Source organism: Heterodontus francisci, chromosome 5 (assembly GCF_036365525.1).
Source record: "Heterodontus francisci isolate sHetFra1 chromosome 5, sHetFra1.hap1, whole genome shotgun sequence".
NCBI lineage: Eukaryota > Metazoa > Chordata > Chondrichthyes > Heterodontiformes > Heterodontidae > Heterodontus > Heterodontus francisci.
In genome coordinates this window covers 114,944,593-114,958,504 of record NC_090375.1, presented here as the reverse complement: position 1 = coordinate 114,958,504, position 13,912 = coordinate 114,944,593, and the positions used below count along the sequence as shown (strand labels likewise).

At 44.1% G+C, this 13,912-nt stretch overlaps 1 protein-coding gene across 7 annotated transcripts in view; it reads right to left on the bottom strand.

Moving 5' to 3' along the window:
* sgk3 (serum/glucocorticoid regulated kinase family member 3) overlaps positions 1-13,912 on the bottom strand; it is a 155,163-nt gene that overhangs the window by 40,573 nt on the left and 100,678 nt on the right. For 6 of the 7 annotated variants that reach the window (XM_068031940.1, XM_068031938.1, XM_068031939.1 and 3 more), the window contains one exon: positions 3,922-3,997. The exons of the other annotated variant lie outside the window; for it this stretch is intronic. In XM_068031940.1, coding sequence (XP_067888041.1) covers positions 3,922-3,997 — 76 coding nt within the window. The remainder of the gene's footprint in view (positions 1-3,921; positions 3,998-13,912) is intronic. 7 annotated transcript variants of the gene reach the window in all.

Sequence of the window (13,912 nt, the reverse complement as noted above, 5' to 3'; positions counted from 1 at the left end):
TCCGTCAAGGCATTCAAAAGGGAATTAGATAATTATCTGAAAAGGAAAAATATGCAGAGTTATGAGGAGAAGGTGGGGAATGGCACTAGGTGAATTACTCATTCGGAGAGCCGTTGCAGACACGATGGGCCGAATGGCCTCCTTCTGTGCTGTAATGATTCTGTGCTTTCATTCTACGGCAGACCACTGTGCCATCTGCATTTGAGCCACAATGGCAAACCTAAAGGTGGCTTCTGGGCGATAAGGGCAATCAGCTCATGACATGACTCAGGTATGCAATCCACATACACAGCCACAGTATGCACACAATGAAAACCATGCTGCCTTGCCACGCAAAATGTGATAGAACAGACTATTAGGGTGCTGAAACAATGCTTCCGCTCCCTGGACTAGTCAGTAAGAGCCCTATAGTACTCGGCAGAGGGAGTGTTAAGATTCAAACTGGTCTGCTACACGCCATCATGAGAGGACAGTTCTCGCTATCAGCTACTCAGTAAGCACCTGAAGAGTAGGAGCATGAGGAGGAAGAGGAAGAGGCAACCGAGACAAGCCCCTATCTGCCCAGGCTGCCTGTGAAGGACTCATCTGAGTGCAATACCAGTAACTGCAATCCCAATTTCCCCATTTGCCAACAGTCCCACAACTGCCCACCTCTCGGTCACTGACCATCAGAGCTTCCGCTTGACCATAATGCAAAAATAAATGCCACCACAAAATAAACATTCCATATTGCATACAAAGGTTAACTGGTCACCCTGTTGGTGCGAGTCTTGCAGCAGCCTTTGCCTGTCCTAGTGCTCCTACGCTGTGCTACCCTACGTGGCTGCAGCATGGCTGGTAAAATTTAGTGGGACAGACTGCAGATAGCCTTGGAAGATTACTTCAACCAGCTCTGGGCCTGGAAGGCCCAGCTACAGACTGTATCGTCTCGGCATGGACGGCAGCAGACTGGGCTGGATGTTTGACAGGCAACAACAAGGGCACTGACGAAGTGGCAGCGGTGTGAGGGCAAATGCTGTCTTCTTGACAGAACAGCAGGTTCGTGCTCTATGGAGTCATTGCCACTCCCCCAGGGTGACACCTCAGTAATCCTAATAATCTGTTGGCGGACAGCCTGCAAACCCCTTTGGAATTCACAGCCATGATGGCAGTAGCCTGAATTTGCATGATGGCAGTCTCATCTTCCACTACAGCACTTAGCTATTGGGTGGCAGCTGCTGCTTGTTCTGCAACAGAAACGGAGACATTGGCCATCTGACACTGCATCATGGTTGAATCCTCAATTGCGTAAACGGAGTTAGCCACTGCTTCCATGCTGGAAAGGATGGGTTTCAAACTCTGTGCAAAGGCCTGTGCCAAGTTGGTGACAGACTCCTCCATGCTCTTTGACATTGGCTGCAGGTATTTTGGCAGGCTTACCAATGCATCAAGCATTTCATTGTGCAAAGCCACCAGCCTTCTTCTGTAGTCTATCCCATCGAAGTCCTCATCTGAGTCTGCTGCAGCAGAACTTGTATGCAACCACATCCTCCAGTGAACTGGAATACGTGCTATCTTTGCCCCCAGCTCTGGCTGCAGGCCACTCATGCCCGGTGTCTCACCATGTGCAGACCCCGCCTCTATGCTATCCTATAAATTACTAGTTAGCATTTGAGCTGGTGGTCATGAATATGCTATCGAGTAATGGTATGTCTTCATAGTCACAGTCTTCTTGCTGTTCCTCCACTGCATGGCCAGGTGACATTTTTTGGGCGTCAAAGGAGAAAGACACAAGGTTAAACTTGTGGCGAGAGGAGGGGAAGAAAGAGGTGCATGCATACACCATCTGCAGTTTGTAAACCAGAAGAGTGTGAGATGAGGGGGGAGATTAGATAGGAGGAGGAGGAGGATTTAGGTATAAGGATACCATCATCTTCAATGGTTTCAACTCCACTGCTGGCCACTCGAATGATGGCAAGCACATCTCCTCCATGGGGAGGTTAGGATAAGCAGGCATGCCGGTCCCCTTCTGGTTAGTGCCTGCTGCCTCTTCTTGAGCACCACCTTATCCTGCAAGAGAGAAAAGTGTGTTTGAGAATATTGTGCAATGTGTTTGTTTGATGTGATTGAATAGCTGGCAGTGTGTACAGACTAAGAGATGCGCGTGTGAGGCTTGCAGCAGTGCAAAGTTTGTGAAGGTGCAGTGCAGTATATAAATGTTAGGTACAAGTTGTGAATGATAGAGATTGTGAGTGATGGGGGTGTTGTGAACTGATAATTGTCTGAGTCTACTGGTACAGATGGTAGGATATGGCATTTAAAGATGCATTCACTCAACTTGACCACTTGTGAGAGGTCACTGAACTTCTCGGGCACTGCATCCAGCTCCTCAGGGCTTGTATCCTGGCATTGACCTCCACGATTGTCTGCTCCAACTTCCTTCTAAGCGCTTGTCTCAAGGGCCTTCTGGCACCCTGCTGACAAAGCTACGCCATCCTACACTGAATTACATTTCTATCTTCCCTTTAAATTATACCAGAACAGAGAGGTTATCACTTAGCAGCAGAGAACAAACAGACTGGGAGTTTTTTTCTTTAGAAAAGTGAAGGCTGAGGGGGTGACCTGATAGAGGTCTTTAAAATTATGAAAGATTTTGTTACAGTAGTATAAGTATAAGTCACTCACAAAACCAATAGGGAATTCAGGAGAAACTTCACCCAGAGTGTGAGAATGTGGAACTTGCTACTACGTGGAGTGGTTGAGGCAAAGAGCATAGATGGCATTTAATGAGAATCTAGATAAACACATGAGGGAGAATGGGATAGAAAAATATGCTGACAGGGAGAGATGAAATATTGGGGGAGAAAGTTCACATGGAGCATAAACACCAGCATGAATGGCCCATTTCTGTGCTCTAGGTTTCATGTGAATGGATACAGGACATCTCTCCTTCTTTCCACCTCCTTCATGAAGGCTCTAGTGCCGCACCCAAAACCCATGGCGCTTGTTGAATTCCAAGTTATGCAATTCTTCAATGTTTCCCAGGTCAGATCCACTTCCTTCATGACTGCTCCAGCCACGATACATCTCCTCTTTAAGAGGTGCAGGCTAGCTTTAAGCAGTGCAGGATAGTTTTAACTGGTGACAATGGCTCCCTACTGATCCGTCCAGCCAATCAACAGCGCAGTCAGCACTGGCTGGATGCTGAAGTCAGTCAAATCAGTAAGCAGCACGAAGTTGGGTGCTGCCTGCATTGCAGTGAAGAGGTGGGATAACTGTGAATTGCGATCCGTGTGACCGTTTTCACGGCCTGTCCACTTCAGCCTTCAGAGTTCCACTGCGTACAGGCCATCCCAAGCTGAATCTGACCATTCTCTGATTCAACAAGTTGGTAAACCAAAATGCTATAATATCATTTATTTTTCACAACAGCCATCCTAGAGCCTTGCAAAACACTAAGTAGAATCTACAGAAATAGCATTTATAAGAAGTATTAAAAAAACACACACACATGGTTATTTAGCTGGATTTAACTCAGAAAGCTTCTTTAGCTGCAGGTAACAATGCATGTTTAATACATTTAACTGCTCCAAGAAGTCAATTAAAATGAGCCTGGTCATCACTGTTTTAAAATTAGGGGTCACCCTTTTAGGACAGAAATGAGGAGACATTTTTTCTCAGAGTGTTGTGCGACTTTGGAACGCTCTGCCTCAGAAGATGGTGGAGGCGGGTTCATTGAATATTTTTAAGATGAAGGTAGATAGATTCTTGTTAGGCAAGAGAATCAAAGATCGGGGGTTGATGGGAGTGTGGAATCCGAGACACAAACAGGCCAGCCATGATTTTATTGAATGGTGGAGCAGGCTGGAGGGGCTGAATGGCCTACTTCTGCCCCTAATTCGTATGTTTGTATGTCTATGGAAGAAATGACATGAAACTTACTGTTCACTTAGTGATGGATGTGATACTAGCTTCTGAATGAATTCATTCAATCCTGTTCTTCTTTGCTTAATAAATGCTGTTAAGAAAAGAGTACAAAAAGTTGAAAGAAGTCTTACCCTTCCACTCCTAATGGAACTTGGGTAAACACTACCTAACTCTTGTACTATTAATTAGAAAACACCAAAGAATTTTCCAAGCAATATCAATTTGCTTGACATCTATTCAATTAACTATTACTACGTGCCCAGACATGGAGGATACCAGCTACACTAAGACAACACACAAAAGCATGGAACAGAACTCGAGAAGCACACATGTCCCACAGAATGCTTCAGTAATTTCACTTATAAAATGTTTAAGATGCAAATTTACCATTCTATCCCCACATACAAAACTGCTGCATGTGGTGGTTGAAAAACTTTGAATAGTGAGGAATTCAGGCATTGAAGATGTTCTCCATCATTCATTTAGTTTCTACAGAGTTTTGCATGTTGAGGCTGAACTGCAAAGAATAAACCCATACCAAAATTACGTAATCTGAAGGTACTTTTATACTGATGCTGGAACAGCAGTGCTCAGACAGAATGCTGCTCTCTTTTCATTTTAGTAGTTCTTCACGAGTCCCATTTGGGCCTGCTGAAGGGACAATAGGAAGCAGCCATGCATTTTCTGAACTCGATGATGGCAGAATCCTGAACGCGATTAGGAACAAAGATTGCTTCCTTACGATTATAGCATACAATTTGCCTTGGAGGTACAATGAAACCTATAAATTACAGACAAGTAAAGGACTGGCATCAGCTGACTCTCATTTGCAGGTGTCCTTATTTTTAAAATGGTTGATGTATATTTTGACAGCTGCTGCAAGGAGTCATCAAATCCTGATACCGAAAGGGACAGCAACTCCAGGGGTGGTTCAAACCCAGATACCATCAGATATAGTTTCTCCTTAATTACTCTCAAACGGTTCATTATTTTGAACACCTCTATCAAATCGCCTCGTAACCTTCTCTGCATAAGGAGAGCAACCCCAGCTTCTCCAGACACTCCACATAACTGAAGTCTCCTGCTCTCTCTCATCCCTGGTACCATTCTAATAAATCTTTTCTGCACCCTCTCGAAGGCCTTGAAATCCTTTCTCAAATGTGATACACAGAACTGAGCACAATATACCATCTGAAGCCTAACCTGTATGTAATAAAGGTTTAATAAAAGACTTGCATTTATATAGCACCTTTCAAAACCACCAGACATCTCAAAGCACTTTACAGCCAATGAAGTGCTTCTGAAGTGTAGTCACTATTGTAATGCAGGGAAATCTCCTCGCTTTTGCACTCTATGGGGTGAATTTTCCCAGGCAACGAGGTGCGGGTTTGGGAGTGTGCTGTGAGTTAAGTCCCCGAGAAGTGACATCAGGTGGGGTGCCTGACATCATCCCGCCCTCTTCTGGCTTTTATCCAGGCAGGTTTGAAGGCAAGCCGTGAACCCTCGTGCAGCTGTCAGGTAAAGCATTTAAATATTACAAGAAGTAATTAAGTTCGGTTTTAACCAAGGATTCTGCATTTAATAGGAAGCGGACCCATTTCCCAAGCTGGGTAGAACGAGCCAGGTTCACCGAAGTGGGTGCACAGTGGAGAGTACTACATCAGTGAAATTGACAGGCTGGGAAGCCTTTGCTCAGCAAAACTGAATAGCTGCAGCTTTGGCCAGGTGAGAGGCTGCTGCTCAAAGCATTCCTTCTCAGAGAGTGCTTTCAGTGCTTGATAGGTGATTGCCAACTTCTTGGAAGCCACTTTATACCTGCAGCTGCACTTTCCTGCTACCAAACTTCATAATGCCATAGGAGCAGCTTATGCATCTCTATACAAATAACAAGTGGAGCAGCAGCAGGAGAAACATCATCAGCACCAGCATTAGCAGCAGCTGCCTTCTCCCCAGCCACAAGCCGCTCCACAGGGCAGAAAGGATGGATACAGAGATTCAGTTCCAAGAAGGTGAGAGCCCCAACATGGGGTCTACAGGCAGAGGATCAGTTCACTCGACATTTTTGAGCATCAGTGCCTCAGGTTTTTACAGCAGTTCATTGCTGATATCTACAACCTCCTGAAACAAGACCTCCTTTCCAGTAGACCCAGCTGGGCATGCATTGCCAGCGGCCATCAAGGTGCTTGTTACTGGGTGCCACCCATCCCCCCCCCACCACCCCAGGGCTCTGCCTCTCCTTGAGGTTGTGTGCTCTCTCCTCCTGCAAGAAGAGAAAGCAGAGAGTTAGGAGTGTTAGCAATGGCTTGTGTGGGAAGCAGGGAAGGACATCATTTGTGCAGGGTGACTGTGAGACATGGGTGCAAGAGGGCAATAGGATGAGTGAGAGTGTTGACTGTTCACATGGGGATGTGAGGTGCCTGGAGAGACAGAAATTAGTGTAGCTACAAGGTGTTGCTCTGAGGTGTGGCATGCAGGAGAATGCTAGGAAAGTCAGAGTGTAGGGTTTGGCACCTGAAATTGCTATGCCACTCACCTTAACAGCCCTCCTAAGGTCCTGGATCCTCTTGGTGGACTGTCTCCAGGTTGGAAGGACCACACTTCGACTGCTGACTTTCTCGGCCACTTCCATCTTTGCCTGTTTGATTGGAGAGGTTGTCCTCTTCCTCCCATCCTTAGGCAAGATCACCTCACTGCAGTCCTTTTGATCTCACAGCAGGACCTCTAGGTAAGACCAGGAGACCCAGGGTACAAACTTCCCAGGTCTCCTCTCCATTCTTGTGGTCTCTGCAACCTCAAAAAACTATTTCCAGTTGACCCAGGGTCCCTTTAATTAGAAATCCTTCCTTTGGCAGAATCAACAGGTTATCCTGCCCGACCTGATTAGTGGGTTGGGGGGAACCAGTTCAACACTGAGGCTCTTTGACTGAGCCAGTGGTCCCAACATTTCGACAGGGACAAAAGTGAGAAAATTCCACCCTATGTCTCTACCAATAAAACCATATGCTTTTTAAACAGCCTTCTCACCTTGTTCTGCCACATTCAAAGATTTGTGTGCATACACCTCCAGGCCTCTCTTTCTACATACTCTTTAAAACAGTATAATTTTGTCTTCCCTCATTCTTCAGCTCTGTATTAAATGTCATCGCCATGTGACTGCCCATTTAATCAGTCTATTTCCTCCCAAAATCAGTTATTGTCCTCTTCATTGTTTACTACATTTGAGTTTTGTGCCGTCTGCAAACTTTCAAATTATGCCCTGTTTGCCCAAGTCCAGATCATTAATATTAAAGAGCAGTTGTCCTAATAGCGACTCCTGGTGAACACCACTGTATACTTCACTCCACTTGAAAAACAAATCATGCACCATGACTCTCTCTGCTTTCTGTTCCTTATCCAATTTCATATCACACTGCCACTGTTCCTTTAATCTGATGGGCTTCATTTGTGCTAAAAAGTCTATTATGTGGCATTTTGTCAAACATCATTTGAAAGTCCATATACACATCAGCTGCACTACCCTCATCAACTCTCTCCATTATTTCATCAGAGAACTTTGTTACGACTGAGGCAGCAGGAATGCACTGTTTATTCTAGTTCCACTTCTCCACGGGTCATCCTGGGCCGAACCATCTTCAGTTGCTTCATCAATGACCTTCCTTCAATCACAAAGGTCAGAGGTGGGGATGTTTGCCGATGATTGCACAATGTTCAGTACCATTCGCGACTCCTCAGATACTGAAGCAGTCCGTGTAGAAATGCAGCAAGACCTGGACAATATCCAAGCTTGGGCTGATGACTGGCAAGTGACATTCGTGCCACACAAGTGCCAGGCAATGACTATCTCCAACAAGAGAGAATCTAACCAACTCCTCTTGACATTCAATGACATTACGATTGTTGAATCCTCCACTATCAACATCCTGGGGGTTACCATTGACCAGGGAATGAACTGGAGTAGCCACATAAATACCGTGGCTACAGAGCAGGTCAGAGGCTAGGAATCCTGTGGTGAGTAACTCACCTCCTGACTCCCCAAAGCTTGTCCACCATCTACTAGGCACAAGCTGGATGGTTGCAGCTCCAACAACACGCAAGAAGCTTGACACCATTCAGGACAAAGCAGCCCGCTTGATTAACACCCCATCCAGAAACATTCACTCCCTCCACCACTGACACACATTGGCAGCAGCGTGTACCATCTACAAGATGCACTGCAGCAACGCACCAAGGCTCCTTAGACAGCACATTCCAAACCCGCGACCTCTACCACCTAGAAGGACAAGGACAGCAGTCGCATGGGAACACCACCACCTGCAAGTTCCCCTCCAATCCACACACCATCATGACTTGCAACTATATTGCCATTCCTTCACTGTCGCTGGGTCAAAATCCTGGAACTCCCTTCTCAACAGCACTATAAGTGTACCTAAACCCACATGGACTGCAGCGGTTCAAGAAGGCAGTTCACCACCACCTTCTCAAGGGCGGTTATGGATGGACAATAAATGCCAGCGATGCCCACATCCCAGGAACGAATTTAAAAAGTTAAATTTTTTCCCCACTTACCCATACGGTCAATTATATACTCTATTTTTATCCCAGAATAAAACACACCAACCAGGTTTCTTTAATAAACAACAAAACTATCAGTTTATAAAACAAGCCTTAACCAGTAATGAAGTAAAGCATAAACACACAGGTTGAAATATTAAAAGTTTTCTTTTTACCTTAGCTCCTCACACTCCCACATACACCAGCTAACCTGAAATATTAAAGGGATTGTTGTTTAGAACTCTGTTACAAAAAAAACCCCACTTAGGCTGAACACTTGCTCATTCATGAAGAAAAACCAGATGAGATATGTTGCATTCCAAAACTGGCAGACAGTCTAGCCTCCGAGGACATGTAGACAGGTCACTGGGATCTTTTCGAACAGTTCTTTTCAGACAGCGCTGAGAATTAATTTAGCAGGCTTTTCTTCAAAGACAGGAGAAGAGATGAGTTGACACAGTGGACTTCTCAGGGTTTTTTAGAGGGGTGCTGGAAAGCTGAGCTGCGTTATGGTCTTCTCTCCTTCCTTGGGAATTCTCTTCTCTCCTTGCAAGTTCTCTCCTTTTTCTGCAGGCGTTTTAAAAGAGATGGAACAAGCTGGGATGAGCTGGAGTTTTGTCTTTCAGTTCTTTTTTTTTTATAAACTCCATCCCCTTTTCAACAGTTCATTCCCAACTCCAAACAATTCAAAAGTGAAGCTGGAAACAAAGTCCACCTTCTGACCTGTCACTTCTCTGCACACATCTTCCCCAGTTACCAGGGTTTCTGTTCTATTTTTAACCTGAGTCATGTGACAACCAGTAAAAATGTTGTTGTCAAACATGTTCTTTCAGTGTCCACTTGATGATCCTCTTGGAAAAAACTGGTCCAACATTTCTTTAGTTTGACTATGAATTCCTCAAAAAATATATTTTAAGAAAAAGGAGAAGCACTTTCATAACAACTTTAAATATTTTTAAGTGTGACGTTATGCTGTGTCCCATATTTAAATGTGTAAAAGGGCTACGTATATTGAAGGCTGTCCACAGTCCTTAATTTGCAAGTATCTGTGGATTCAGAGTGTCTATTACAAAGTAAGTTATTTGGGTCTGTCAGTAAGTGTTTGTTTTTTTTGCAAGGGGCTATTTTTTAGGTGTGCCCATTTATACAGGTTTTACCGTATCACACTCATACATTATATGGCACTACATAGAAAATATATTTTCATGGATCCAAGTGTTATTTAACTGTACCACTTTGTTTTCAGTCAGAATGCCCCATTCACAGATCAGAATACAATTACAAATGAGGCATCCATTTGGCCCATCTTAGTCAATCAATAAAGACCCTCAAGTCCTCCGCAGCAGCTCCAATTGCTTCTTAAATGATTCCTTGTTTTTTGCCTTTACTCGTCTATCTAGAAATCCATTCTATGTATATCATGATTACAGTGACAGGAAGAACTTCCTGATATCAATCCCAAATATACGTTTCACTAGCTTGAAGCTATGCCCACTTGTCCGATTCTCACAATTTAAAGTAATTCTGGATTTCCCTTTTGCACACTGTTTATCAACTTGTAGATCACTGCAAAATTGTTTTTTAAATGCCCCCTTTTTAGACTGAAAAGCCCACATTGCTCAAATGTTTCCTTAAAATTCGGATTTTTGACACCAATTCAACCAAGTGTCTCTTTTCTGCGGAGTTCTAGAGCTAGTATATCTCTCGTGATCTGAACACGGCACTTAAGGTGTGGTCTAATCAGAGAACGATATGATTTGATCACACTACTTCCTGACTTGCGTTCTACTATTTTGACTACATAGTTTAACATTCCAGACTTTGTTGCGTTGCTGGACAATGTTGAGCATCAAATCTACGAAGGCTCCTATGTCTCTTTCAATTTCATCCGTACATATTTCAACAGCATTCATGGAGTCTGTGTCACCCATTTTCTTTCCTATTTGCAGTACTTTATACTTGTCTGAATAAAATTTCACCTATTGTTCTGCTGACTTACATATTTTCACACCACCATCCTTTGCACCACCGCTCTATTTCTTAAGAGGCGACTGCAATTCACTTACATTGGAATAGAATACATTTTGTATGAGAAAAAAAGCAGACCCAGTATGTGGGTACAATTCTTCAGAAATTGTAATGTAAACAAATAATTAACAACTCCAAACAGGAACTCAGAATGGAGGGGTCAAAAAGAGGAAGAAAGAGGAAGATAAGGAAACTCTATAAAACAAATACATTAGAATACAGAGTAGAAGATCCATATGCTAAACGTTTTTAAAAAAATCATTATAAATTCTTAGCATACTTATCAACTCTCATTTACAGCATTAACAGATCCTCAAGATTGAATTCTAAATTTGAAGTCTATTAAGCCCATTTGTAATTTGACGTTCTGTTCCTAGAGTCAAAGTCCAAATAATACATGAATATTAGCATTGTACTCAAGGATTAGTGCATAGTCAAATTATCTTAACGAGAAGGCAACAGACAACACAATGATCTTTAAAAATTCCTGTGCTCATCATAGAATTTACAGCATAGGTCAGTCAGCTCATGTTGTTTGCATCAGCTCTTCAACTGAATTTGTGCCTTTCCCCACTATACTTTTATCGTCTTTCTTTTCAAATATTTGTCCAAATTCCTTCTAAATGATATTATTGTCTCTGCTTTAATACACTTTTGTAGCACAGCATTCTCTGTTCTAATAACCCAGTGTCTCATTATTTAGGATATATTTCCGTTCACTTTTTTCCCCCTAAAATGTACTATGTTGCTTTTCTCTGCATTGAACTGCAAGTACCAGTTACCTGACCATTCTGCAAGGCTCTCTATATCCTTGGCTCAATGATAGTACTGAGTCACCAGATTGCAGAGTTCAAACCCCAATCTAGGTAAATAAACACATCATTAGTACAGTATAGAGGGAGTGCACCATTATTAGATGTGCAATCTTTTGGGTGAGATGAGATATTGGGGAGACAATGGCATAGTGGTAATGTCACTAGACTAATAATCCAGAACCCAGGCTGATGCTCTGGGGTCATGGGTTCGGATCCCACCACGGCAGATGGTGAAATTTGAATTCAATTAATAAATCTGGAATTAAAAGCTAGTCTAATTGTTGTAAAAACCCATCTGGTTCACTAATGTCCTTCAGGGAAGGAAATCTGCTGTTCTTACCTGGTCTGGCTAACATGTGACTCAGACCCACAGCAATGTGACTGACTCTTAAGCTGCCCTCTGAAATGGCCTAGCAGGTCACACAAGAGCTGCCCTGATCTGTATTTTCATGTCATCCTTTGTTTCCTCTGGCACTTCAGCAAAACATTTTTTTCTTACTTCTTGGTGTGAAGGATTGCATGCTTCTGGGTACCAACACCTCTCTGGACCTTCTCCCCTTCACTTCCCCCTGACCCCATCCCTTCTTCCAATCTTACCCCTTACTGTGTATTCAAGATACCCTCCAACCTTCCCCTTTCTGACCATGAAAGATCTGTCCTTAGCAAAGGCCTCAGCTGCACTCCCTTACACCGTCATCTCAATGAATTGAGAGCTCGGCACAACGTTGAGCTCTTCTTCCGTGGTATTTGTTGCCATGCCCAATTCCTTGGCCAGGAGTTCTCCCCCCACACAGTGGACCCTTTTATCGGTCTCCAGTATTCTCCCTCCACCTGGACCCCTCCTCCGGCATCTTAGCCTCTCAAGATCTTTTCATTGAAATCAGCCATCTCAATTTCTCTGTTCCTCCCATTCACTCCAACCTGCCTCCCTCTGAACTTGCAGTACTCGTCTCAGTTCCAACACTATCAAACTTGCTAACTGATGCTAGTGTTGTCTGGCATACTGACTAATTCCATCGAGGTATTCAAAAGGGAATTAGATAATTATCTGAAAAGGAAGAATGTGTCGGGTTATGGGGAGAAGGTGGGGGAATGGCACTAGGTGAATTGCTCATTTGGAGAGCTGGTGCAGAGACGATGGGCCAACTGGCCTCCTTCTGTGCTGTAATGATTCTGTGATTCGACCTAGTAAAGGCTGAATGCCAACTCTCAGCTATGCCTGCCTTTGAGAGATTGGAACATGCCTTGTTCCAATCCTACTCAAGCCCCCTCCTTCACCTCCTTTTCCAGTACATTGATGATTGTATTGGTGCAGTTTCCAGCTTTTAACTGGAAAATTTCATTGAATTTCCTTCCAATTTCCACCCTGCCCTTGCCTTCACATAGTCTATCTCCGACTCTTCCCTTCCTTGACTTCTCTGTCTCCATTTCTGGGGATAGGCTATCAACCAGTATTCACTATAAGCTCATGGACTCCCACAGCCAGCTTTCAGAAAAGATCATTGTCCTAAATCGGTAACTCTGTTTCTTTCTCTATAGATGCTGCCAGACCTGCTGAGTATTTCTGCTTTATGCCACTTGCTTGTTAAGGTTATAGGGATACGGTAGCAAGGTTGTTATGTTACTGAACTAGTAATCCACAGGCCAAACTAATGCTCCAGAGACACAAGTTCAAATCCCATCAAGGCAGCTGGGGGAAATTTAAATTCAATTAATGAATCTGGAATAAAAAGCACACCACCACAATATGTGACAACCTTTCTGGGGTATATTGAAAGGTTCCACCAGATCTATCCAGGCATCTGAACCTCATTTTCAGAAGGCCTATGTTCGCTCAAGTTGTTCCATGGCAGATGTTGTATCTCTCCTCTGTATTTGTGCTTGGGTTCCTCACAGGCATCAGTAACTATCTTTGTGGGTAGCCGTTATCACCCAGTATCCAACCTTGAAGACGCGCAGGGTTGAGAAGGTCGGGCATCTGGGATTGCCTTAGTATGCAGGCATCGCGGCAGGTTCCTAGGAATCTTGCACAGACCTGAAGGATCCATTTGTGGTGGTCACAGACCAGTTTTACATTTACTGAGTGGAAGCCGTTCCTGTTGATGAAGGTTGCTGTCTGGTCTGTGGGAGTCTTGTTCGTCACATGCATGCAGTCGATGACACTCTGCACCTGGGAGAATCCAGAGATGGCTCTGAATCCTACAGCCTGCTCAGCCTGACTATCTGGATCAGTGCAAAAGCACAAACACTGTCTGGCCCTCTTGAACGGGTCATTGGTGACCATCTTGATGCAACAATGAGCCACAGACTGGGACATCCCACAGATATCCTGAAAGATCCCTGGAATGATCCTGAAGCACCACAGTGACCTTCAAAGTGAGAGACATTGTGTGCCCGCCCCTCCCAAAAGGGCTCAGTTCATCCGCCATCATGGTGTTCAGCTCGGTCACAACCTCCCTGGGGAGTTGCAGTCTTCGTCCACACAGCCTCTCCAACATTTGTAACAAGTTGAGCATTCAACGATAGACCCTTTCTGGGGGTGGGGGGGGGGGGGGGGGGAAAGAGATATTGTCACGCGTATATTGCTGGTTGCGTACCCTTCTGCAGTTTCC